Source organism: Panthera tigris, chromosome C1 (assembly GCF_018350195.1).
Source record: "Panthera tigris isolate Pti1 chromosome C1, P.tigris_Pti1_mat1.1, whole genome shotgun sequence".
In the NCBI taxonomy this organism is placed as follows: Eukaryota; Metazoa; Chordata; class Mammalia; order Carnivora; family Felidae; genus Panthera; species Panthera tigris.
Window position 1 is genome coordinate 96,366,153 of NC_056667.1, and position 27,504 is coordinate 96,393,656.

The window sequence follows — 27,504 nt, forward strand, 5'->3', positions numbered from 1 at the left end:
TTACCCAAGGGATACAGGAGTACTGATGCATAGGGGCACTTGTACCCCAATGTTTATAGCAGCACTCTCAACAATAGCCAAATTATGGAAAGAGCCTAAATGTCCATCAACTGATGAATGGATAAAGAAATTGTGGTTTATATACACAATGGAGTACTACATGGCAATGAGAAAGAATGAAATATGGCCCTTTGTAGCAACGTGGATGGAACTGGAGAGTGTGATAAGTGAAATAAGCCACACAGAGAAAGACAGATACCATATGTTTTCACTCTTATGTGGATACTGAGAAACTTAACAGAAACCCATGGGGGAGGGGAAGGGAAAAAAAAAAGAGGTTAGAGTGGGAGAGAGCCAAAGCATAAGAGACTCTTAAAAACTGAGAACAAACTGAGGCTTGATGGGGGGTGGGAGGGAGGGCAGGGTGGGTGATGGGCATTGAGGAGGGCACCTGTTGGGATGAGCACTGGGTGTTGTATGGAAACCAATTTGACAATAAATTTCATATATTGAAAAAAAAAAATGGACACAAACTGACTCTGGCCAGCAGTAAGAGAGGAAATTTGCTAAGGAGACTTCTGGGAAGTTTCCTAGCTTGTATGACAGAAGAAAAGATGCTTTTTTTCTTCTATTGCATATAACTAGATCCATATGTGATACCTAGACCACAATAATCATCCAGCAACCATAAAGAAAGCCACTGTAAGTACAAAGCCCAGGCAAAGAACATGACAGCAGAGAAAAAGACCCAATTCCTTGATGAAAGTACTGAATCACTGACCATATATATATATATTTGGTGCCAAGAGCCAAGCTCTCTAGACTTAATACATAAGATAATATTTTATGAACCAGTTTGAATCAAATTTTTGCTGGTTGTAGCCAAAAGCATCCTGATAAACTTTCAGAAAAACAAAAACAAAAAAAACCTTCATGTTCTCTAAACACACTAAACTTACCATATTCATAGAACTAATGTAATCCTCTGGCATGTGGCCATACCCTTTCATGTCCAATTCTATGCCTATTAACTCTAAAGTGAAGCCTACCTAGTGATAAGCCTCACTGAAATATAAATAGAACGTCCGGTAAGCCCAATGCTTTATTTCTAAATATGAATGTGTCAACCACAAATCACCAAATATGTGAAGACAGCCTGTAGCAGCCTGACAAAGACCAAAATAAACCATGCTAAAATGTAAGAATTCCAAAGAAAAAAGTCGAGTGAATGTCCCCAAATCAAAAGCAAACAGATAATAAGAAATATGAGGATAATCAAACTGGGAGATCTGTTACTCCGTCAACAGTAGTTTCAGAAAGAAATAACAGAAAATGAAGAGATTGCCAAAGCAGTTAAGCAAGAAAAATTCCCAGAAATGAAAGGAGAATCTTTCTAGGACCTATCAAATCACAAGAAAGATTAAATATAATAATAAGAATGAAAGACCCAAATATGTATCATTGTGAAATTAAGCTTTCAGAGAGGAAAATAAGTTACCTATAAAAAAAAAAATTACATTGGCATTAAGACTTCTCATAAACAATATTAGATACCAGAAAACACTGTGGTAAGCTACAAGTTTTAAGGGAAAATACATCCTCTGGAATCCAGTTAAGCTATCAATCCTATTTCATGAGAAAAAAAGGAATTTTCAGACATATCATGACTCAGAATATTTCTGAGAATATTCCTTTTCTTCCTTTTCTTAGAATGTTACTTGAGAATGTGCTAAATCAAAAGAAGGAAATAAACCCAAGAAGACAACTGTAGGTTAATACAGAAATGCATTAAGTGGGAGGTCCTACGTTGATAACTGTGAAAAAAGCTTTTCACATTGAAGAGAACACAGAGCTCCAAAAGATTTCCAGGTAAAAAAGTTATGTGTTAGAGCATACAGTATGATTAAAGTTTTGGATTCTTGAGGATATGATAAAAGCACAGAAAGCAAGGTAACTATCAACATTCTCAAAAAAACAAAAAACAAAAACAAAAACAAAAACAAACAAAAAAAAAAACCATAGCCAAAGTCAAAGCCACAGAGAAAGGGTGATTCTAGAAGAAAGAAATGTATTTGGAGCAAAAAAGAGAATAGAAGATATTAGGGATATGGTCAAGAAAAGTGTATGTCCCCCTTCAAAAGAGGGGCAATCAGAAACTGCAGGGAAAACGGATTAAAACAAAACAAAAAAAAGCACAGTCCAAACATGAAACTATTTAAAATGTAGCATGATTTTCAGTATCTAGGTGAAATATAGGAAAGATTCTTTTGTATATTACCCCTTTGAGTAATAAGTAACATTGGAAATTTAGAATGTAACTTTTTAGCCTATTGGTTGGGTCTGCATAAACTTACCTTCCCATAATATAAATGGCATTTACTGGTTTTCAAATCCTAGAATACACCTATTGACAAAGCATATAAAACCTAATTATGGCTTTAAAGCACAATATGAATTAACCTCAACAATGCATAAGCGCAGCTGACACAAAGTAGAAAGGAGGAGGAAGAAAGTAGAGAGTCATTTAACTATTGGGAGACAAGGTGAAGGGAAGGAGTCCTAATCTATCATACCAAGAAATTGACAAATTTCCTGCCAAAGTCTTAAAACAAAAGACATTAAAAACAGAAATGGTTTTTGCCTCTGGTAAAAAGGGATCTGCATCTGGAGGGAAAGGTGGCCAGGATTTTTCATTACAAACCCTACCGTACTATTTGATTTTTTAAAACCCTGTGCATGTATTTCTTTAAAGTCCATTAATTCAAAGGCCATCTTCATTAGCAGTGCCCTTGATCACCCGACACTTCTCACAGTGATTTCACGATCTTCAGCAATAGAGCATTCTCATTAACACAAAAAGATGACGTTAGCGTTTTAAGTTCTGATTTATTCACTCTAATTCAAAGTGCCTTTGGATACTTTGCTTAAGAATATTTAACCCCAATAAAAATAAAATTTGATAGCCCCTCATATTAGTGGAGAAAAAATAAATTATTAAGCAAATGATGTTGGTACAGGTGCCTAACTACTTGGAAAAATTGATCAATCTCTCCCTCTGTCCTGAAATCAATACCATGTAAGTAAAACATGTAAATACTGAAATCACAAAAGTACTAGGAGAAAATATAGATGAATATTTTATAATAATGAGAAAAGGCATTTCTAAGCCTGCCAGTAGGATAGAAACCTCAGAGGAAAAGACAGATCTGACAACATATAAAAATCTCTGTAAGGAAAAATAAATGGGGGGTTGGGGGGGGGAGGGGTTGAGTAAAGATAAAACTGAAGCTAAAAAAGAATGAGGAAAATGTGCAACATTTAAAAAAAATAGTTAATAGTCCTATAGAGAATTTTAAATAAAAAACAGCCTAGTAGAAATATGGGTAAAATGAAAAAGGAATCACAAAAGAAGAAACACAAACCCTCAAAGAAAAACTAATTAAAATGAGACATTTCTGCCCAGTCAGATCAACAAAATTTAAAAAAATGTTAATGGGGCACCTGGGTGGCTCAGTCAGTTAAGTGTCCGACTTCAGTTCAGGTCATGATCTCACGGTCTGTGAGTTTGAGCCCCGCGTCAGGCTCTGTGCTGACAGCTCAGCCTGGCGCCTACTTTGGATTCTGTGTCTCCCTACCAACCAGCCATCCATGTAGTCAGCCAACAAGCCAGCCATAGGTACCCCACAATCAGTGATGTGTTATACATTTCCAAACAACCGGCGTTGGGGGAAGATGGCTGACTGCAGCTGATTTGCTTATTTCTGTGGTATAAATACTCCCAACATGTCCAATTTCAAGCAACTAATGTGACCTCATTCTATGTGGAACAGGGAGGCTAATAATGGCCCTGTGAGCTGGCTCCAGCATACCACTGTCAGGTTTGTCAAAAAATTTACACTAAAAAAGAACTGGTTAAATAAATTCTGATACAACCACTCAGTGAGAACAAAGTAGTCATTTAGAAATGATGATATAAGTGCATCTAATAGAACACATAAACTTAAGGGATTAAAAAAACCAAGTTTAAAAGTAAACATCACATGAAGAATAAGCTCATTTGTGTATAAAGTTTATGAGTATAACAAACTAAAATCTGAAAGGCTGATATGCCTCAATGGGTGGGATTATGGGTACATTTTGCCTTTGTTTTACTATTATCTGATTTTTCTAAAAGTTTGTAATAATCAAGAAACAAACAGTGGTCGCTTCCTTTTTGGAAAGATCACAGTACTGTATACATACAGTACTTAAGAATTTAGAATTTCAAGACTCATCATCATGATGTACAAAACCTGCTGTGGTCTAGCAATGTGCAGAAGTTTTAGTTTACTCCAAGTTCTACCCTTTCATCACCTTGCATTCACATATAGTTTTTACAAAATACTTTCGCACAGTATCTCAAGTACCTAAGGTTATTCCATACTTAGCCTTAGCATCATTCCCCTGGGAGCTTTAAGGTAAGGTCTACACTAGTCTATTAAAATGCACTTCTGGGTACTTATCTGGAGTTGCTATTTCCATAGTCGAAACAAATATGAATCATTTTCAGTCTCATTAGATTTTTCACAGTACCAGAATAAGTTAATCTACATTTGTTTTAAGTGTCTGAAACACAAAATATGTTAGCCCAGTATGAATTACTATAGGAGATATACATTACTGGTTTCATTCAGCAAAGACTGATCACCTGCTTATGTGCCATGGAGATTGAGAAGAATAAAACATAGTCACTGTCCTCAGAGCTCAAAATTTAGTAAAAACCAAAAACATGTAAACAGATCATTAATGAAGAATGATGTGTGAGCACAGAGAAGGGAACAATTAATTGTCTATGCTTCACAAAGGAAGTGACATCTAAGTTTAGTTTTGAAAACTTATTAAGCGCCTGTCAGGTAGAAAGGAAAATGGGGGAGAAGCCATTCCAAATAAAAAGAACAGTGCAAAAGCACAGAGTTGTCAAAGACCACGGTTTGAAAAGTGAACTCTGCATGGCTAGAGTAACTATAAACTGATCTAGCTAGAAGAACTTTTGGGGCCAGATTATGAAAGATCCTTGTAGACCACACAAAGAAGTTTGGACTTTCACCTTGTAGGCAGTTAGGACCCAGGTTTTAAGAAAACAGGCAAAAATTAAAGTTGTTTTTTAGAAGTATGCCTCACTCTGGTGACTAATGAGAAGGCTGGACTAAGAAACTGACCACTAAAGACTTATTTAAGATAGCTCTTAAAATGGTTTTCAAACTGTGTTCAGGTCTCAATCATTTTTATTAGCAACCAAATTTTTAAAAAGTGCTTTTGCTTATTTGGGAAAAATAAATGTTTACCGTCGTCTTTTGAAGGGTGACTTTGGCATATCTGCTGTAGGGATCATCTGCTCTCCTGGCCTAACCCACATGATAGGCCCATCATCACTCTGGGACCTACACTGGAGTCGGAGGCTGGAAAGTGTACCCCAGGGCAAAGTCATCTAGAAGTCAGATAAATGAGTCACGTTAAAAAAAATCTTTTTGACTATTTACAAGTTAATCCCACTACCACCCAAAATAAAGCTCTAGGAAGTTGATTTTGTGTATGTACATGAATAAATGCTATATTAGATAGTAATTTATATGTAAAAAAGAATCATTGAAGTTAATTATTCCGAACCAATTTTTTTAAACATTCCTATTCAAAACACTAGATAAAATGTAATTTTACTAGACAAAATTAACTTAACATTGTTTTCACAGAAACTGCACACTTAAATAATGATCAGAACTCTAATAATTGGAATTAACACTCACTTTCAGAAATGGTGATTCTTCTAACATATCAAGGAACTCTGGGAAATAATCACCAACTTCTTCATCTACTGCTCCAACAAGACTTATCTGCCGCATGGGACCTGCTCGGTAGGTGCCACAGCAGTATGTCCTGTTGACCTGAGATAAAACGAAAGAGGGAGGATAAAGGACTGAAGTACACTATAATATAATTAAAGAATTATAAAACAGTATTGTTTCCAATGTTGCTATTTCTTTTACATACTATGAACTCAACAGTCTGTACCTTGGATAAAGCCCATAGTTACAGAAAGATGCTCTCGCACACTGACAAACACATTAATATGGTAAGTGCCACAAACAGAAATTTCAAAGAGCAAGTTAGTCTACGATCCCAACATCTCAAAGAAACATTGAAGACATTAAGATACACTTAAACTTCTCTGAGAATGATTTTTTATACTTTGAAAACACTCTAAACTGATCTTTATTTTGGAAAGAAAAAAATCGGCAAATAAAAAGTAAAACTGGCAGGGCAGAGAAAATTAAAAAAAAAAAAAAAAAGAGAGAGAGAGAGACCACGGTCAGATTAATCTTCCATATCCATTTTGTATTCCCTAGTGAAAACCTTCATATCAGGCAAGATACCAGGCTGTTATCAAACCCAATCTCCCTCCCAGTTACTTGCATGTAAGATCCTCTACCCTAGGCAAACTGATCTTTTTGTCTACCCAACTTATGCCAAACTTACTTCTACCTACAATGATTTTTCTCTTAAATATGCCCTACTTGGAATGTCCTCTTTTCTGTCAACCCAAATCTTATCTTTCAAAGATCAGTTCTTTTTTTCTGGAAGCCTTCCTGATCACCCTTCATGATCTTTTCCTTTTCTGAAACACACTTTCTTTACATCAACTCTCTAGTGAATTTAGGGCATATTTTATACCAATTTGTAGCCCAGAGAATCCAAGCATTCAAATGGAATCTACTAATACACCTGAAACTAGTATTACACTGTATGATAACTAATTGGAATTTAAACTTTAAAAAAAATTTTAACGGAACCTACCAATTGATTTGATACAATCTGATATTATTCTTCTATGTCACTTCTTGTATTTTCTTAGGCAGAGAGAGAGGAAGACACAGAATCCAAAGCAGGCTCCAGGCTCTGACCTGTCAGCACAGAGCCCAATGTGGGGCTCGAACCCACTAACTATGAGATCATGACCTGAGGTGAAACCAAGTCAGACACTTAACCGACTAAGGCCACCCAGGTGCCCCTTCCCACCTCCAATTTAAAATGAATGTTTCTCAGGGCACCTAGGTGGCTCAGCTGGTTAAGTGTCCAACCTGGTTTCAGCTCAGGTCATGATCTCACAGTTCATGGATTCGAACCCACTAATAGTGCAGAGCCTGCTTGGGATTCTCTCTCTCTGCCCCTTCCCTGCACCCTCTCTCTCAAAATAAACAAATAAACTTAAAAATAAACAAAGAAATAAATAAGTAAAATGTTTCTCAAGGATAAAGACAGATCCATGCATACAAATGACTAAACTAAAAATGCTGAATTCTAAGCAGACTTTCCACCTTGGATCAGTAACCAAACATTCACTATCTTAGTTATGGTGCAGATTAGATTGAAAGGCCTAATATACAGTTGTACCTTTATAAGGCAGGTCACTATTGAACATTAAAAAAAAAACTAAGAATCAATTGGGATTGTTTTAAATATCCTTTTGCCTCAATACAAGGCATAAATGACCATCCAGTTTTTTTTTTTAACTTTTTTAATGTTTGTTTATTTTTGAGAGAGACAGTGTGAGTGGGGGAGGGGCAGAGAGAGAGGGAGACACAGATTTGAAGCAGGTTCCAGGCTCTGAACTGTCAGCACAGAATCCAACATGGGGCTCGAACCCTTGTACTGTGAGATCATGACCTGAGCTGAAGTCGGATGCTCAACCAACTGAGCCACCCAGGCGCCCCAGACCATCTAGCATTTTTTACACAATTCTTTACTATTAGTTCTTCAGCAACATTTTCAGAACCCACTATTTTTTTCTGTAGACAATTTAATAGCACCCCTATACATACACAATACAAACAACAACAACAAAAAAAGGGCTTAGATCCTATTCTCAAATATCGGGGATTTCTTAACTCCTTACAAATCTTTCCGAAAATCACCTTATATGATCATTAAGCAGCAACTGCCCAGGACAAAATTACTTTCTTTCCATATCTATTTGTATGAGTTACCTTCCCATCATTTGTATGATCGTCATGCTATGAAAAGTCAGAGGGGGCAGATTGGGAAAGAAGATGATCACGGGATGCAGATAAAGGAGAAGTAGGGAAGCTTTCTAAGCATTATTCTAACTTTTCTTAGCCAAGCACCCTAAAACAACTAACGGAGATTTACTAACCTTCAGTACCAGTTCTAGGAATCGCATGCTTTCAGGAGTAATAAATATCAGTCTCCCTACATCACCCCCACCAACTATTCCCAATTACCAGAAATTCCTTTACCAAGAAAGGCTTTCAAATATACAGAATAGGGGCATTTTATGTAAGAACTACGATAAAGACACATTACAATTTAAAGCTTACAGAACTCAAAACTAATCCTGAAAAAGCACACTGCTATGTGCCACTTTTGCTAGCTTGGAGATTATGCAACTCTTAATGCATTATTAATTGAAGGAATTCCCATTACACACAAAGTAAGACTGAATATTTTTATATCACAGTGTTTGAAGTTTACCTAATTTAATCCCATTAAATCAATAGCAATGAACTTGAAGACAACTTAAAATGCAAACACCTAGGATAATTAATATGTGACATGAGTAAATATAAGCATCCTTTCCTATTTGGAAAGAGAAAGGAAGTAAACCTAAAAATAGGGATTTGAATTATTTTTTATATAAAAAATGTAATATTATAAACTTATAATTTATCCTGTGGCTAGAAAGGATATAAAAACCAGCCATTAAACTGTGGCAAAAAAAAAAAAAAAAAAAAAGTAGTAAAGCTGATGAACGGTGTATCACTGATGTAAAAATGTTCATAAATGCTAATGTTTATAAAGCATTTAAATAATTAAGTGCACAAGTTAGAAGATGGACAGCATTTATGACCAGAAATTCAACATGTACCAACTGTGTGACACCTATGCCAAACAAACTACTAATTCTACCCTTCTTCTTTTTAGAAAAAGAACTTCCTGGGCATATAGCCAATGAGCTAGGCTCCTCGGCAGCCAAGTGTGGCCTGGAACCAAGTTCTGGCCAATGAGATCTTAGTACAAGTTACATATGTAATTTCCAGAGCATGCCTTTATAAGTAAGCAGCTCTCTATTTCCTCTTTCTGTCTTGAGAGCCAGGTTCAACTATGCAGACAACACAACCAAAGGGACTGGCAAAACTTAAAAGGAAAGGAGAATCCTGGGTGACATAATGTAATAGAACAGAGTTGCTTAACCTCTGGATTTATTACTCCAGAGAAACTTTTATTTTGTTCCAGCCACTGTATGTGACATCTCTTTGTTATGGTGGCCTTAGATCTTGTATACTAGCACACATCATTTTATTGCACTTCACTTTACTGCATTTCACAGATATTATGCTTCATAGATAATTGACTTTTTACAAATTGAAGGTCTGAGGCAACCCTGCCAAGAGTAAGCCTATCAGCACCACTTTTCTAACATTTGCTCACTTTGTAAGCAAATTTTTTGTAATTCTCACAGTATTTCAAACTTTTTCATTATTATTTTATTTGTTATGATGATCTATGATCAATGCTCTTCGATGTCATTACTATAATTGTTTTGAGGCACTACGAACCACACCACACAAGACAGTGAACAATCTATATTGTGTGTGTTCTGCTTTACTGATCAGCTATTGCCCCCATCCCTCTCTCTTCTCCTCAGGCTTAGGCCTTATTCCCTGAGACACAACAAAACTACAATTAGTTCATTTAATGACTCTACAATGGCCTTTAAGTGTTTAAGTGAAAGGAAGGGTCACAGGTCTCTCATTTTAAATCAAGAGCAAGAGATTATTATTATTTTAATGTTTTTTTTTTGAGAGAGAGAGAGACCGTGTGAGCAGGGAAGGGGCAGAGAGAGAGAGGGGACAGAATTCGAAGCAGGCTCCATGCTGTCAGCACAGAGCCTGACAGTTCAAACCCACAGAACTGTGAATTCATGACCTGAGCCAAAGTCAGACACTCAACCGACTGAGCCACCTAAGCACCCTCAAGAGCTAGACATTATTAAGCTCAGTTAGGAAGGCAGGTCAAAAACCAAGACAGGCCAAAAATTAGGCCTCTTATACCAAACAGCCAAGTTGTGAATAAAGGAAAATTTTTGGAAGGAAATTAAAAGTGCTGCTACAGTGCAACACACAAATGATAAGAAAGAGAGCTTTACTGCTGATACAGTGGAAGTTTTAGTGGTCTGGATAAAAGATCAAACCAGACAACATTCCTTTAAGCCACAGCCTAACTCAGAGCAAAGGCCAACTCTTATCAATTCTGTGAAGGATAAGAGACTTAAGGAAGCTGCAGGAGGAGGCTGGTTCATGAGATTTAAGGAAAAAGGTCATCTCCGTAATAGAAAAGCACATGGTGAAGCAGCAAGTGCTGATGTAGAAGATGCAGCAAGTTTATCCAGAAGATCCAGCAAAGACAATTAATGAAGGTGGCTACAGTAAATAACAGATTTTCAATGTAGACAAAATAGCCTTATATTGAAAGAAGATGCCATCCAGGACTCTCATAGCTATAGAAGTCAGTGACTGGCTTCTAAGCTTCAAGGAATAGGCTGACTCTCTTATGAGAGGGTAATGCAGAGGTGACTCTAAGTTGAAACCAAAGCTCATTTACCATTCCAAAAATCGTAGGGCCCTTGAAAACTACCCTAAATCTATTCTGCCTGTGCTCTATAAATGAAACACAAAGCCTGGATGACAGCACATCTGCTTATAATGGTTTACTGAATATTTTAAGCCCACTGTTGAGACCTACTGCTCAGAAAAAAAGATACCTTTCAAAATATTACTGCTCACTGACAATGTACCTGGCTACCCAAGAGTTCTCTAACGGAGATGTACAATGAGATAAATATTGTTTTCATGCCTTCTAACACAACATCTATTCCGCAGTCCATGGATCAAGGAGTCATTTCAATTTTCAAGTCTTATTATTAAAAAAACAAAACAAAACAAAACAAAACAAAAACATTTTGTAAGGCTATGTAGCCACCACAGATAGTGATTCCTCTGATGGACCTGGGCAAAGTAAATGGAAAGCCTGGAAAGGCCTCACCGTTGCTAGATGCCATTAAGAACATTCATGAGGTGTCTGGGCAGCTCAGTCAGTTAAGCATCTGACTCTTGATTTCGGCTCAGGTCATGATCTCAAGATTCATGAGATCAAGCCCCCCGTCGTGCTCTACACTGACAGCGTGGAGCCTGACTGGGCTTCTCTCTCTCTCCCTCTCTCTCTCTTTGCCCCTCCCCTGCTTGCTCATGTGCACATGCTCTCTCTCAAAATAAATTTTTAAAAAAAGGAAGATTAGTGATTCATACGAAAAGGTAAAAATACAATATTAACAGGAATTTGGAATAAGTTGAATCCAGTCCTCATGGATGATTTTAAGGGGTTCCAGATTTCGGTGGAGGAAGTAGCTGTGGATGTGGTGAAAACAGCAAGTGAACTAGAATTAGAAGCGGAGCCTGAAGATGGGACTGAATGGCTGCAATCTCATGATCAAACTTGAACGGATGAGGAGCTGCTTCTGATGGATGAGCAAAGACAGTGGTTTCTTAAGATGGAATCTGCTACTGGTGAAGATGCTGTGCAGACTGTCAAAATGACGACAAGGATTTAGAATGTTCCAGAAACTTAGCTGATAAAGCAGCAGCAGGGTTTGAGAAGTTAGACTCCAATTTTGACAGAAGTTCTACTGTGGGTAAAATGCTATCAAACAGCATCACATGGCACAAAGATATTGTTTGTGAAAGAGAGAGTCAATCAATGTGGCAAACTTCACTGCTGTCTCAAGAAATTGCCAGCCACCCAACCTTTAGCAACTACCACTCTGATCAATCAGCAGCCATCCACATCAAGACCCATTGCCAGCAAAAAGATTACGACTTGCCGAAAGCACAGATGTCGGCAGTTAGCATTTTTTGGCAATAGAGTATTTTTAAATTAAAGTATGTACATTGTTTCTTTAGACATATGGCTATTACATACTTAATAGACTACAGTACAGTGCAAACATAACTTTTGTATACACTGGGAAATCAAAACATTCATTTCCCTTGCTTTATTATGGTGGTCTGGAACCAAACCCACAACATACGCCCTTACTTTGCATACTAAGGGAGACAATACTCTGTACTAAACAGATGACATCCAGAGTATTAGCTCCTGCTCTGAGCTTTTAAAAATCTGTAACTAGGACGCCTGGGCGGCTCAGTCGGTTAAGTGACCGACTTGGGCTCAGGTCATGATCTCGCGGTTTATGGGTTCAAGCACTGTGACAAGCTCTGTGCAGACAGCTCAGAGGCTGGAACCTGCTTCAGATTCTGTGTCTCCCTCTCTCTCTGCCCCTCCCCGACTTGCACGCACATGCACACATTCTCTCTCTCTCTCAAATAAACATTAAAAAAAGAAAAAGTATTTAACTTAAGAAGATTGAAGTAGAAGAGTGGACTCATATAAATAAAAAACAGGAATCATAGGAAAATTGATATCACTCATTGAATAAAAGTTTACTGTTTATAACATGTCAGACACTGTCCTAAATATAGATATAGCAAACCAGACCCACTCTTGGCCCCTGGAAGTTTACAGTCTAATAGGGAGAGGCAAACAGTAATCTAAACAAATATCTAATTATAAACTGTGACAAGTCCTCAGAATGGAACGAATAAAAACACTGTGAAAGAGAACAAAGGATCCTGATCTAGAGAACAAAGTGTTCCTCAAAGTCACATTGAGCTAAAATCTGTAAAACAGGTTTAAAGGCAACAAAATCCCTTAAGAGTTGCCCTTTCCAATGAAGAAAGCTAATGATGCTAAACACAGAAAGGAAAAGAAAAAAATAAAGATGAGACTGGACAAATGAGCTATAGCTGGATTACGCAGAGCCTTGAAGCCTACACTAAAGGTTTTGGGAAATCACTGAAGGATCTAAAGTAGTAACAGGAAAGTTATCGATTTATCTTTTCAGGGCAGAGGGGGCTTGGTGTTTTTGTTTCTGTTTCATTTTCTCAGAGGGTTACTGAAAGAAACCAGTTACGCTTCTGTACTATTCCAAATAAACAATAAACTAAACTAGTAACAGTGGAGCTGATTAGAAAAAAGTAAAGAAAAAGGATCTGAAAAAATATTCAGGACATAAAATTGTCAGAACTTGGAGACACACTAGATATGACACAGCAAAGAAGTGACTGTCAAAGATGTCTCCCCAGCTCTGCCCTTTGCAACCCAATAGAGAAACCACTCTTTGGGTGGGAAGGTGAGGTCTTCAGTCTTGAACATGAAGAGCTTCAAATGTGTGGTGGGCTGAATAACGGGTTCCAAAGACATCCAGGTCCTAATCCCTGGAACCTGTGAACGTTACCTTATATGGCAAAAGAACTTTGCAGCTGTAAATAAATTAAGAATCCTGAAATGGGGAGAGTAGCCTAGTCTACCCAGGTGAGCCCTAAATATAACCACAGGCGTCCTTATTTCTTATAAGGAAGCACAGGGAGAATTGACTGCAGAGAAAAGAAGACAATGCGATGATGGAACCTGAGAGTGGAATGATGCACTTTGAAGATGGAGGAAGAGGCCACGAACGAGGTAATACAGAAGACTACTAGAAGCTAAAATAAGCAAAAAACAAACAAAACCCAGATTCTCCTTCAGAGCCTTCAGAACTGTAAAAAGCTATAAATTTGTATTGTTTTAAGGCATTATGTTTATGGTAATTTGTTACAGGAGCAATAGGAACTAATACCAAATACCTCTAAAATGCCCAAGTGCGTATGTCAAGAAGGAAGCTGGGTCTGAAATCAAGTGATTTAGACTGAGGATATAAATCTTATCACTGGCACAGAAAATATAAAGAATTCAAACAGTAGGGGTCTTGGAAAGATACAATTAAAAAAAAAAAAGCTGACAAAAAAAAGAACATAAAGGAGTTGTCAAATGGTCAGAGAAGAAGAAAACCAAGACAGCACAAAATAATGAAAGTCAAAATAAGAAAATATTTGAAGAGGTTTGGTCAAAATGTTGCTGAGACTTCAGTAAGATGAAGATGAAAAATGGAGGGGCGCATGGGTTAAGCGTCCAACTTCAGCTCAGGTCATGATCTCACAGTTCATGAGCTCAGCCCCACGTCGGGCTCTGTGCTGACAGCTCAGAGCCTGGAGCCTGCTTTGGATTCTGTGTCTCCTTCTCTCTCTGCCCCTCCCTTGCTTCCTCTCTGTCTCCCTCTAAAAAATAAATAAAACATTTAAAAAAAAAATTTGTTTTTAAATGCCCATTGGTGACCTTAACACGAGAGGTTTTTCAGATAAATTATGAGGGCAGAAACAAAACCCAGCAGTCTGAGGAGAGATGAGAAAATGAGGACAGCAAGTGTAAACAACTCAAGAAGTTAGGCTGTGAAAATAAAAAAGGCTGGTAGAGAGGAGGAAAGAAGATCAAGAGAGAATTTTTTAAACGGAAAGACCATGCAAACCTCGATAGGAGTGTATAAACTTTCATTCCCCCTAGCATTATAAGAAAGTATGTGTTGCCCTACGACCTCACTATTACGAATGTTATCAAGCTTTTGGATTTTTATTAATTTGGTAAGAACTACCATCTTAGTAGTGTTAATTTCACTCTCTTAGGAATGAAGCTATAGATCTTTTAAAACGAGAGATTAAAGGGCCCTTTGTATTTCTTTTTCTGTGAACTACCCATTGACAATGCTTGCTTATTTTTAAATTGGGTTGCTAGTATTTATTTCTCTTACCTATTTCTAAAACTCTTAATCGTTTAGGAAGGTTTAATCTTCTATCAGTGATATGAACTGTATACAACTTTTCGTAACTTGTCTTTTGACTGTGTCTACAGTGATTTTTGTTTTGTTTTGGTCATAGTTAGAAAGACCTTTTCAACTCCGAAGTTATGAAAGAATTCTTCCATGTTTTCTTCTATTACATTTAGGTCTACATTTTCTACATTTAAATCTTTGATCCCATTTGGAATTTATCTTGGTACCAGTGATATGGATACTAAGATGAATTCTAGATAAATACCCTGATGTCCCAACATGATCATCTTTCTGCCATCAATGATTTGAGATACTGTCACTTTTATATATCAGAAGCCTGTATATACCTGGGCCTATTTCTAGACTTACTTTTGTTTCACCAAATAATGTTCATAAACTAATACTTATTTAATCATTAAATCTTTACTTAAGTTTATTTTTTGAGAGAGAAAGAGAGAGAGAGAGCACACGTGCACGCACATGCACAGAGGAGGAGCAGAAAGAGAATCCCAAGCAGGCTCCACACTGGCAGCGCAGACCCTGATGCAGCTCGAACTCACAAACTGTGAGATCATGACCTGCGCCAAAATCAAGAGTCGAACGCTTAGACTGAGCACCCAAGCACCCCATAATCATTAAATCTCTAGAACGTATTGGTATCTGATAGAGCACTCCTCCATCACTGCTTTTCTTTTTCGTAATTTTGATGTTGGCTCTTCTTAATCTAAGAACATAATATATCTTTCTATTTAAGTTTTCTTTTGTGTGATGGTTTGATGTTAATGGGAAGAATCTGGTAAAGGTGAAAAGGTGAAGAGGACTGCTATTCAAACATGGCACACAAAACAAAAGATTTATGTCTATTCCTTATTAAAACCCACTGAAGTGAGAATAAAAGCGAAGGGCTATAAATCCCAGAAGCTCAAAGAGAACACAAGTAAAAACTGACAGATACATTAGCACATCATTTTTTATAAGGGGAAAAGTATACAGGGGAATTAGCAGACTGAGAACTTTCAATACCGAGTACCTACATAGAAGACAACCAAAAAGTCAGTTTATGCTAAAGAATCATGGAAAGCCTAAGTAGAAGGTGGGAAACAAAGCATGGAGCTAAGTGGGTTTAAAATTTGTGAAAGAATTAGTTAGATCCCTCCACTCCACCTATGTTCCCTGCTCCTCACCCCATCCCATATTCTTTTCTTATCTTATTTTGTGGAGAAAGTGAACCAAAGAGACTATGGAAACAAAGATACCAGGCACAAGCATGGAAGAGGGCCATTATACTGACAACAGACAATTAAGTTAAATTCCATATATTAAACAATGAACTCACCTACCCATTTCCATAGTTCAGCTCCAAAAATTCTGGCAAACAGGTATAAACTACTCTACTCCACTGGTAAGTAATCCCCTGGATTCTTAGCTGTACAAATTAAAAGCCCAGAGAAAAGATCTCTAAATACTGACATTTGGAGCTTTTCTTATAATGATTTGGCCAGATTCTCTACCCAGTCATCAGTGGCAAATCCCACCTATGTGTTCACAGTTTCTAACTAGTTTTGTACTGACTCATGTTTAAACATCAACAGATCACCAGACATTTAAAGAAAATATCTAACATAAACAGAAGATTAAAACAAACAAAAAAGAACTTGATGAAACAAACTACAAGAAAATTTCAAAACAAGCATGATTAATACCATTGAATAGATGAAAGACGATACTGGATCCATGAAACAAAAAGTTATTCAAATTAAAAAAAGGACAAGGTCTTAAATTCAAAACATCATAGCTGAAATAAATCAACAGAAAAGAAGATAGTTAAATCTCCCCAGAAAGTAGACAAAAATGATGAAGAAAAATAAAAGGAGTGATAGAAAAAATTTAGAGATTCAATCAAGAGGCCTAACGTTCAACTAATAAAAGTTTCAGGAAAAAAGAACAGCGAAGACTGAGGTAAGGAAAGTAACAAAAATAATACAAGAAAACTTACCCAAACAAAAGTATACATATTTCCATATTGAGAAGGCCTAAATACTCAACAGAGTGAATACAAAAAGGCTCACACACAATGAAATCTCAGAAAATCATGTGGGTTGGAAGTGGCCTTCGATTGTATTGGTAACATTTTATTTCTGGGCCAAGTGGTAAGAGCACAGGTGTTTATTATTCTTTATACCTCTATGTATGTCTGAAATAGTTCACAATAAATTAAAACACAAAACCCAATGTAAAAATAAAAACCATCTTATGGCACATTATCCTCCATATTCTGAAACTCTGCAGTAAAGAGGTTTTAAAATGTTTCCAAAGAGAAAAAAACAAGACACCTAAAAATATCAGGAATCATTACAATACTGGATTTCTCAATAGCAGCACCAGAAGCTTAAAGACATTGGAGTTATGCCTTTGTAAATCTCAAGAAAATGATCTCCAACCTAGAATTCCACACCTATCTGAACTACCAAAAAATGTAATGGTATAGTAAAGACTTCAGACATGTGAGATCTTATTGGAGTCACTAAATTCAGTCAACAGAATAGTCATGGAATCCCAGGACGGGAGAAAAAGGCAAACAAATTTCAGGGCATACATGTATAGAACACATCAGATATATACAGGACACCTACCTCTACATATATTCTTACTGCAACATGACAATATTACAAAACCGTAAACAACCTAAATGTACAAAACAGGAGAATAAATAGTGATATAATCACACAACAAAATAGCAAATATAGTGGTTAAAATGAATTAGAGTTAGATGTATCAACATAATTCTCTAAAGCAATATTGAACCAAAACAATGCAAAACACTAAGTGTTAAATCACAAAAAATAGTTATATGTAGTTTATATGTTCATACATGCATAGCAAAATATTAGAAGATGCATAGAAATAATAAGCCACAAATTCAGAAGGATTTATTTTTCAGGAGAAAGAAAGCTTAGTATTTTATTATAAATGAAGGAAACAAAGAATTCACCTAATATAATTCACACATTATATGAGAATGGAGGGGGAGAAGATTTAAGGGGGTGGAGGTGGGTAAACATCCTAAGCAAATGAGTAGTTTCTATTTGGGACGATGAATAAGTTCTAGAAATGAATAATGGCGATGGTTGTATACCACTGTGAAAGCACTTAATGCCAATGAATTACATACTTAAAAGTAGTTAAATATTAATTTTATTATATATATTTTGTGACAATCCTAAGCAAAGTGAGGAATCGAATCTAGAACACAGGTGAAAGATTAGCTTTTGATAAGGTGGGATATCTCTTCTATTTTAATAGGAGGGAAAGGGAAAGCAGAAAAGATGTATGCAGATAAGAAGTCTGAATAGTCTTCATGAACTAGTAAGCAAGTGGACCAAAGAAAATAAGCAAGCTTTCCAGACAACGATGATGGTCCACTGGCAGGCTTATGAAACCTTAAGAAGAGACAAGCTCATAAATATTTATCAACCCCAAAATGATTTTCTAAAATATCTGCACTATGTAGTGGTTAGACAAGATTATCTCTAACAGTCCTTGGTTTATGATTTCTCTGAAATTCTAAAAGGATGACATCTACATGTCAAATGAAGGAAAACAGAGTAATTAATGGTAGATGGTATATAGTTTAAACGTTTCTTAAACTTGCCTGTTCATAGGAATTGAATCACTTGAAGTATTTATCTCAGGCCTCACTCCAGACCTAATGAATCAGAATTTCCAGGAGAGGAACCTGACATTCTAAATATGTATCTGGAACTAGCAACTCCAGATTATTTCTAGGATCTGGCATGTTTGAAAAACTCTAGCCTGGAAATGGCACTCGAAAGCAAAGAACAAGTTGAGTAGAGGAGTAGTAGGAGGATTGGAGGGAGATAAATAGAGACCAAAGAACAGTAAAAAATGGGGCGCCTGGGTGGCGCAGTCGGTTAAGCGTCCGACTTCAGCCAGGTCACGATCTCGAGGTCTGTGAGTTCAAGCCCCGCGTCAGGCTCTGGGCTGATGGCTCGGAGCCTGGAGCCTGTTTCCGATTCTGTGTCTCCCTCTCTCTCTGCCCCTCCCCCGTTCATGCTCTGTCTCTCTCTGTCCCAAAAATAAATAAAAAACGTTGAAAAAAAAAATTTTAAAGAACAGTAAAAAGTAAGACTACTTTTGGAAGCAAGAGACATAATGCCAGAGAAAACTCAACCTTTAGTAAAAATCAGAAGGCAAAGTGGGGAGGGGAGAAGGATTGTGTAATCAAGGGAGAAAATGCCTGTAAGAAAAGTTAGCTTCTCATGCATTAAAAAAAAAATTATATAATACCTATAAAAGTTTAAGCAATTATATTTGAATATACATATTGTTCTGTCAATAGATTATATAGTCCTTTAGATTAAAAACTTAACTTCACAAAGTTATCCTCTATCAATTGCTGAGAGTGACATAAGCGCAACTGTGCTCCAAATACATATACTTTTTAAGACAGTCATAAGTCAGTTAAAAACTTGGAAGATAGCAGCTTTATTCATGATTTCCAAAAACTTGAAAGCAACCAACATGTCCTTTAATAGGTGAATGGATACACTATAGTATATTCAGACAGGAGAATATTATTCAAAAAAAAAAAAAAAAAGCTATCAATCCATGAAAAAGACATGGAGGAGCCTTAAATGCATATTATCAAGTGAAAAAAGCCAATCTGAAAAGGCTACACACCAGGATCCCAATTATATAACATTCTGGAAAAGGCAAAACTATGGAGACCGTAAATGATAAGTGCTTGCCAGAGGTTGGGAGAGGAAGGAAAAGGATGAAGAGGCAGAGCACAGAAGATTTTTAGGATGCAAAAATACTCTGTATGCTAACATAATGATGGATACATGTCATCATACATTTGTCCAAAGCCACAGAATGTACAACACCAAGAGTTAACTATAATGTAAACTATGGACTTTGAGTGATTATGATCAGTCAATGTAGGTTCAACACCTGCTAACTAATATACCACGGGGATGGGGAGGTGGATGTTGACAGTGGAGCAGGCTGTGCATATATGGGGGCAGAGAGTATACGGGACATCTCTGTACCTTGTCCTCAATTTTGCTGTGAACCTAAAACTGATCTAAAAATTAAATTCTTCAGGGGCGTCTGGGTGGCTCAGTCGGTTCTGCATCCAACTTCAGCTCACCATTCGTGGGTCGAGCCCCGCATCAGGCTCTGTGGTGACAGCTCTGAGCCTGGAGCCTGCTCTGGATTCTGTGTCTCCTTCTCTCCCTGCCCCTCCCCTACTTGTGCTCTGTCTCTTTCTCTCTCTCAAAAGTAAATAAACATTAAAAAATTTTAAAAAAAGAAATTCTTTTAAAACAAAAGAAAACAAAACAAAACTTGGGGTGCCTGGGTGGCTCAGTCTTTTAAGTGTCTGACTCCTGATTTCAGCTCAGGTCACAATCTCGCAGTTTGGGAGTTCCAGCCCTGTGTTGGGCTCTCTGCTGACGGTGAGGAGCCTGCTTGGGATTCTCTCTCTCCCGCTCTCTCTCTCAAAATAAATAAACTTTTAAAAAATTTAAAAAAACTTTTTTAAATTACCCAAACCTCAGAAGAACACCAAGCTAGAAATAACTATATGGACCTCCCCCATCATCCCACCACACACTGAGGGCAGGGGTTAATTACTCTACAAAACTCCTGTTTTAGGAAGAAGCCTGTTTAAGCTGATTGTTTAAAAAACAGAAAGGAAAAAGCTAGCCGGCAATCTTCCTAACCTTGTGACCTATGAATGGAAAGGCATTCCCACTTTAAAACATACAGTGAAAAAGCAGTGTGAGTCAAAATGAGTTTATTATAAGCTGTACTTAGAATGAGAGGGGAAAAAAAGAACCAAACCTACCATTCCTATGCTGGTTTATTTTATAAAGCCAGCTACTTAAAATATTTATTTCTCCTTTTATATAACACACTGATGTGTAGATCGTAAAGAGTTTCTCAGTTATTTACCAAGCTACAAAGCACTCTACTAGTTTGACTCTATTAATTAGTACTACCAATTCACCATAAATTGTTAACTATAGTAATCAAAGATGAGGAGCACCTAAAAAGCCCATTTTTAGGCCTTGCAACAACCCACAATGGAGAAATAACATTTGTTGATTTTCTCTGGGAAAGAGACATTACCATTTTATAGTAATAAAGGTAATATTTATAAGAACTTCTACCACCACCTAAATAAAGAGCTATGATCCTCAATAATAGACTTCAATATTGTATGTATACAGAAAAAAATTTTTAAGAACTGAACATATGCACATTTGCCAGATAAAACAAAATCTTACTATGGAAGATACGCTGCTTTTTAAATCAAGTGCCTCTCTCCTCCGCACATACATATACACATCCTCCTTCATATACACCCTTCGATTACTTAGTTGATCTAAGATGAAAATAGTCTCAGATGGCGATATTTAAAACAACTCCTGATTTAACTTCACTATATTTTTAGTGTTTTGTTGTTGTTGCTTTGGCTTGCAATTCATGTACAGAATTTACAATCTATAGCCTTGCTGGTCTGTGACCAGCAAAATCAGAAACATCTGGAACTCATCAGAACTGCAGACTATAAAGCCCCACCCAGACCTACAAAATCAAAATCTGCATTTTATATACACATAAAACTTGCTTACCCTCACCTGTAGGATTTAATTCCATTCAGTGACAGAAGAAAAAACAATTCTTCTTTGAAGATCTACCACTATTCATCCTTGGGAAAGGTCACAATCAAAATGTGACCTTCCTCATCTATAAAATGAACGCTTGGAAATGGCGCCCACCTACTCTACAATCCTGTTGGTCCATAAGATGACTAGAAGACTATTCTAATTTTCAATCAGTTTATCAACTGCCATAGGATTTTTATAAGGAGGAGAGCCAAGGATTATATACTTATTACAGAACCAAAACACTTCAAAGTTTAAAACCTTAAAAAAGTTTTTAAAGGGGCGCCTAGGTGGCTCAGTCGGTTGAGCGTCCAAACTTCGGTTCGGGTCATGATCTCACAGTTTGTGGGTTTGAGCCCTGCATCAGGACTCTGTGCTGACAGCTCGGAGCCTGGAACCTGCTTCGGATTCTGTGTCTCCCTCTCTCTCTGCCCCTCCCCTGCTTGCACTGTCTCTCAAAAATGAATAAACACTAAAAAAAATTTTTTTTAAGTTTTTTAAAAAGCCAATAATTATAAGATATAACACCAAAGCAAAAAAATCATAAATTATACTTATTCCTAAAACGTATATATTTTAGGGAGAAACATATTCTAAGTGGACACTAATTTTTCTCCATTCACTAAAAGATTCCACAAACTTTTTGATCAAATTGTTATTTAGCCAATGACGAAAACTTAATTAGATCTGGGGCACCTGGGTGGCTCAGTTTGTTAAGTGTCCAACTCTTGATTTTGGCTCAGGTCATCATCTCACGGTTCAGGAGTTCAAGTCCTGTGTCGGGTTCTGTGTCAGCACAGAGCCCACTTGGGATTCTCTCTCCCTCGCTCTTCTGTGCACACACACACACGCTCTCTCTCTCAAAATAAACTTAAAAAAAAAAAAAAACTTAATTAGATCTGAATAATCCTACAGAATTATAAAAATACCATGCTGTGTCAATACACATGTAGTTCTTCAAATTAGAAACAAATTTACAAAGTTATCCTGTATCAACTCCTGAGAGTTAAGTAATCAAATTTGAGGATCAGTTTGGTGTTGCACTAGGTACTGATCATGAACTTACCTCCTTTGGTGTTAGAATATGAGTTTTATAGAATATGAAAAGAAATAAAAAACACCTTTATGTGCATCCTCACTTTGCCACTACAATATTTTAAAAATATAAAAATAACAGGAGCTAGAATTATTCTTGCACAAAACAAACCTACATTTTACTTCCTCAAACTAGTGCAGATAAGTTCTAAAGTAGTGCTTCCCAAACCTTAATGGGTCTATAAATCACCTGCAAAAATGCAGATTCTGATTCAGAAGATGTGGGCAGGAATCTGAGAGTCTGCAGTTCTAAAAAGCTCCCTGGTCATGCCAAATTCATACACAGAGCAAAAAGCCCCATCATTTACAACATTAGGCCATGGTTTGCAAAGCATTGGTCTTGACAAGCACTGGTTTCCAAGAAGATTCCTAATTGAGCAACTTGACATTTTCCCATCCTTATCTCGCGATACTTAATTCTCCATCATTCTTGAAACCCAGAAAACTTGTATCCTAAATCTTCCTTCTACTGCTCCTTCTTTTTGACCTCTTTTCCACGTTCCTCATACTTACATGTGGGTGCATCACAGGATTTCATTCTCAGCTTCATCTCTTTTCCATTCTAAGGCTGTCCCTGGATCACCTATATGCTAATGGATCCAACCGCTCCATCCCCAGCCTACACACGTCTCCCAATCTTAGATCCATATATTCAACTACCTAATAGACATCTATAACCTTTAGTCTTCCCAGGTACCTCCAACACAAAATATCTCAACCTGAACTCATCAACTGCTTCCACCCCTAAAAACCAGCTTTTTCAAGTCTGTATTAACTTTGTGACCAGAACCACCATCTGCCCACTTATCCAAACCATATTTAAGACTCTATCCTCCCTCACCAAATGCAATTCATCTCATCTTCTAATTATTTCTCAAATTTCATTCCTTCCTCTCTAATGTCAATATCAGTTTAGACATCAATCATTTCTGATCTGGTTATCATAGTCATCTAACAAGTCTTCTAGCTTCCAATCTCATTCTCTTCCTCAATCCCATGTGAAGACATTACTGTGTAATCTTGGCAAACATAACTCGATAGCACTCCCCTATTAAAATTCACCAGTGATTCACCATTACCTTTAGAAAAAAGTGCTAACTGGGTGCTGTATGGAAACCAATTTGACAATAAACTTCATATATTGAAAAAAAAAAAAAAAGAAAAAGAAAAAAGTGCTAGCTTTCTTTAGGCATATCACATAAAACTCCTCACAATCCTGATCTTGTCTCTCTTGTCTTAACTCCCACCACCCCCCCTCAACGGTCAACACGTGTTCTTGCCATGTCAAGCTCCCTGAAAGTACCACATTCTCTAATGCCTCTGTGTGTTTGCCTAGGCTGTTTTTCTCTTTGCTTAAAATGCCCTTATTAAGCTAAGTACTAATCTTCTTTCAAGACTCTACTCAAGCATCACATGCTTTAAAATGCCTTTTCTAATCACCTTAAGTCTGTTAGGTAATACCACAAACTGTGCTCCCTGTATCACAAGGTTTCCCCTATGCATACCTCTATTCTAGTACTTAGCAAACTGTATTATAATTTTGGTCTATACGTCTCCTCCACTAGAATGAGCTCATCAATTAGTCCTTTTAAGAACAGAATGTCCAGTACATGGTATGCTCTCAATAAATGTTTGCTGAATAAACTATCTTGAAATAATAGTCATAAATAATTATTATGGCTACATATTTAAACTATATAACTTCCAAAAACTAAGATAACAAAAAAGTATCTTCAGTTTAAGAGGCTTCACAGAACTTCTCAAGACTTTATTAAACAAAGAAGTCCAAAATATTTAAGGTATTCACTTAATTCTCAACAACCTAAAGGTATTGATTAAAAATTAATAGCTTTTTGAATATTGTGTCAAACTGGGATATTTTAATTTCACTAACTACAGTGTTAGACAAATAAAAGCACTCGTCTCTTCTCCAACGGCTGAAATAAAGAATTATGGTAAAATGATAGGCATATTTTTCAAGTGGCCTAGGTTAGTACCCTGACGTCTACTTACTAGTTACATGGACTTGGGTAACAAAGCCTCAGTTTCTTCAGAGGAAAACAGAGATTAAACTGCTTACCTATACCATAGGTCATTTCAAATATTCACATGTGAATGTGAAAAGATTTCTATAAACCATGAACTGCTGGATTCATTTCAACTACTGGGTTAGCTGCCATCCTAACATCTGCCAAAGATTTGACAGGTGCAAATTTCAAGTTTCATGGACTACTTCAATCTCCCATACCCACCCCATATTTCTCCTCCAATGACTGAAAATTCACAAATAGAATTAAGTTCCAGGATTACCACTGCACAAGACTTATTCAGTAGTCCTCAATATTCTTATGTGGTTGAAGTGCTTAATGATACCTAATTTAATAATAATCTGGTATGTTCTTAAGAAGTTGTTATTTTATAAGTCTCAAAGTAAATCTCAAGGTAAGTTGTTGGTACAGTCATTTAAATTTCAGCTCCATTTTTAAAAAATTGGAGGACAAAAATCAGCAGGGAATATTTAGAGATACTTTTTTTCATTAACTATTTAGACTGGGTACTATTGACAAGCTTGATCCACTATAAACTAACATGAAAGTTAAAAAGTTACCATTACAAAGCCAAGACTTTTTCACCCAAATTTCTGGCCTCTTTCTCAAATATGCTTGTTGGTCTATCAGTAAGAGAAAATTTGCTGCATTTTCTAAACTAAAAAAGTGATGAAGCATGTTAATTCTGCTCTCAGCAGTATCTTTCTTTGTTAAATAGGGACTTATGGGGATTATGGCCTATATCAGGAAAACGGTTTTCAGTCCCTTCTCTACAATATTTATAAAAATAGGATTCTTAACCTTCAAAGGGCAAAACTCCTTTAAAAAAAAAAAAAAAGTAAAAGTAAAAAGAAAATCTACTACAAAAGTCAGCACTTCGGTACCTGATTGTGGTAACAAGGCCAAAATCCAAGACGAAGCCCTTTATTGCACATCGTGTTCCAACATCTTGGGCAGCCCCATCTTGCGACCTCTCCAGATTGGCTGCTCCTGCTCTCTCTACTGCAGAGAGAACTTCAATTAGAGAAATTCTGAAGCTCATGAATCTAAACTGGATACTCCCCTCACTGGAGGCAAGGATGGGAAGAATCATTAAAAAGATTCAAGTTAGAGGAGGTTTCAAATAAATCCAAGTGGCTTGAAACCACTCTAATGCAGGCAGGCAGCTGAGAGTCTTATTATGCAACAGTCTATTTACCTAAAAAAAAAGTCTTAAGGAAAAGAATGGCCGCAAATTATTAGATAACCTGAAAAAACAGGTTATATAATCATAAATCTCTAAAAAGCCAAATATTCTCCACTAAACTTGCATAGAATTTACATCTATGATACAAACTTATAGCTGACCATTCATATTCACAATTCGTATGAGAAAAGGAAGTAAGAAAATAACTAGGACATGTTATTTACTTCTTTCTATACCCTAAAATAACTTCATTCAAAAAAATGTTCAGTTAAAAACCACTGTTAGGAAGGAGAGATTTCCCTGCTGACTTAAGCCTAGCTGCCCAAGCAAGGCTTTAGAAAATGTCTTCACCTACAACAGTGCATAGGCAGAAGGAGCAGAGGCTATGGCGGTCTTCCTAGTGACACTTCCAAGTCATATAAATGGGATAGGTTTCTGGGATAGACTGCCAACAAGTTACTGAAAGAAGAGAAACAAAAACAGCAAAAACCTGGCAAATAAATAGGTCAATGCCCTCATGTGTTATATCGTGCCGTAAGCCAGTCTTAACTACAGTTACCTAGATGCTACCAGATCTAAATCACATCCTCCACGCTAACATTACCTGGTTTGTGAAAGACTGGATTCACAAATTCAAGCTGGTTTTCCATAAAGACTCGTAATGATGTACAACATATATAAAGCATTTCTTAGACCCAGTAACAAGCCACATCCCCAAGAACTTCAGCAATTAAGACTTTTCGATGAAAGCAATAAACTAACAATGTGAATCCCCTTTACCACCACGAATTTTTATCAAGTGTGCTGTTATGTGCAAACAAAACAGAATGAGGTTAATACTGTCAAGATACTGTATTTACTAAATAATTTAACAGTGATTTTATCTTACCTGAGTGTGAAAATTTGAAATGGTGGTTGTTTCGATATCTTTCTTGCCCAGAATCTCCATTTTCACAGGAGTGTTGGGGAAATTAAAAGCAAAGTAGTCCAGGAAGTCTGGGAGATAAGCAGCCGCTCCATGCACTATTGCTAAAGCATAGTAAGCAGCATTTTTCTCATTTTCACTGAATGTCAAAGCAAGAAACTCCTCAGAAAATCTCTCCATCTCCATTGGAGACAAAAATGAGAGTTCATCCATGTAAGCATGAAGGACAAGTGCACCACCATTGGACTGGTGTTCCTCATGAATAAAGTTGCTAAATTTAGTACCTGTTTTTAAGAAATTTCTACGAATAGAATGTTCCTGGTGAGTCATAAAAGGTGTTTGTACTCCCTGGGGTACCCGATATTCTTGCATGCCCAAATTTAATCGGCACAGCTGTTCATCTTTCAGATACCTGAAGGACTCCTTATTTACTCCTGAAGTGCTATTTATTTGTCCTTGGGTGAGGATTTCCTTACTGATGCGGGTCAGGCCAGCACAGACGGTTTGTACTTCCTTATTGTACATTTTAAGGCGTCTTCCTCGCATATCTTCTCGGTGTTTCTTTTTCTTTTTCTTCTTTATTTTCTTCAAGACAAAATCATCAGCTCTCTGGGTTTTACCATTTTCATCTGGTGTTTCTGGCCACAATAATTAAAAAGAAGTTAGTTGCTAGGCCTAGTGTTAACATACAAACTTGATCTCAAATTAAATGGCCTATTCTGTTTCTCTGAATTTGCCATGTT

At 36.8% G+C, this 27,504-nt stretch overlaps 1 protein-coding gene across 1 annotated transcript in view; it reads right to left on the reverse strand.

The window, feature by feature from the left end:
- RSBN1 (round spermatid basic protein 1) overlaps positions 1-27,504 on the reverse strand; it is a 48,215-nt gene that overhangs the window by 9,358 nt on the left and 11,353 nt on the right. Inside the window, exons 2-4 of the mRNA XM_007076356.3 lie at positions 26,726-27,399; positions 5,784-5,921; positions 5,325-5,467 (exon numbers count right to left, since the gene is read on the reverse strand). Coding sequence (XP_007076418.2) covers positions 5,325-5,467; positions 5,784-5,921; positions 26,726-27,399 — 955 coding nt within the window. The remainder of the gene's footprint in view (positions 1-5,324; positions 5,468-5,783; positions 5,922-26,725; positions 27,400-27,504) is intronic.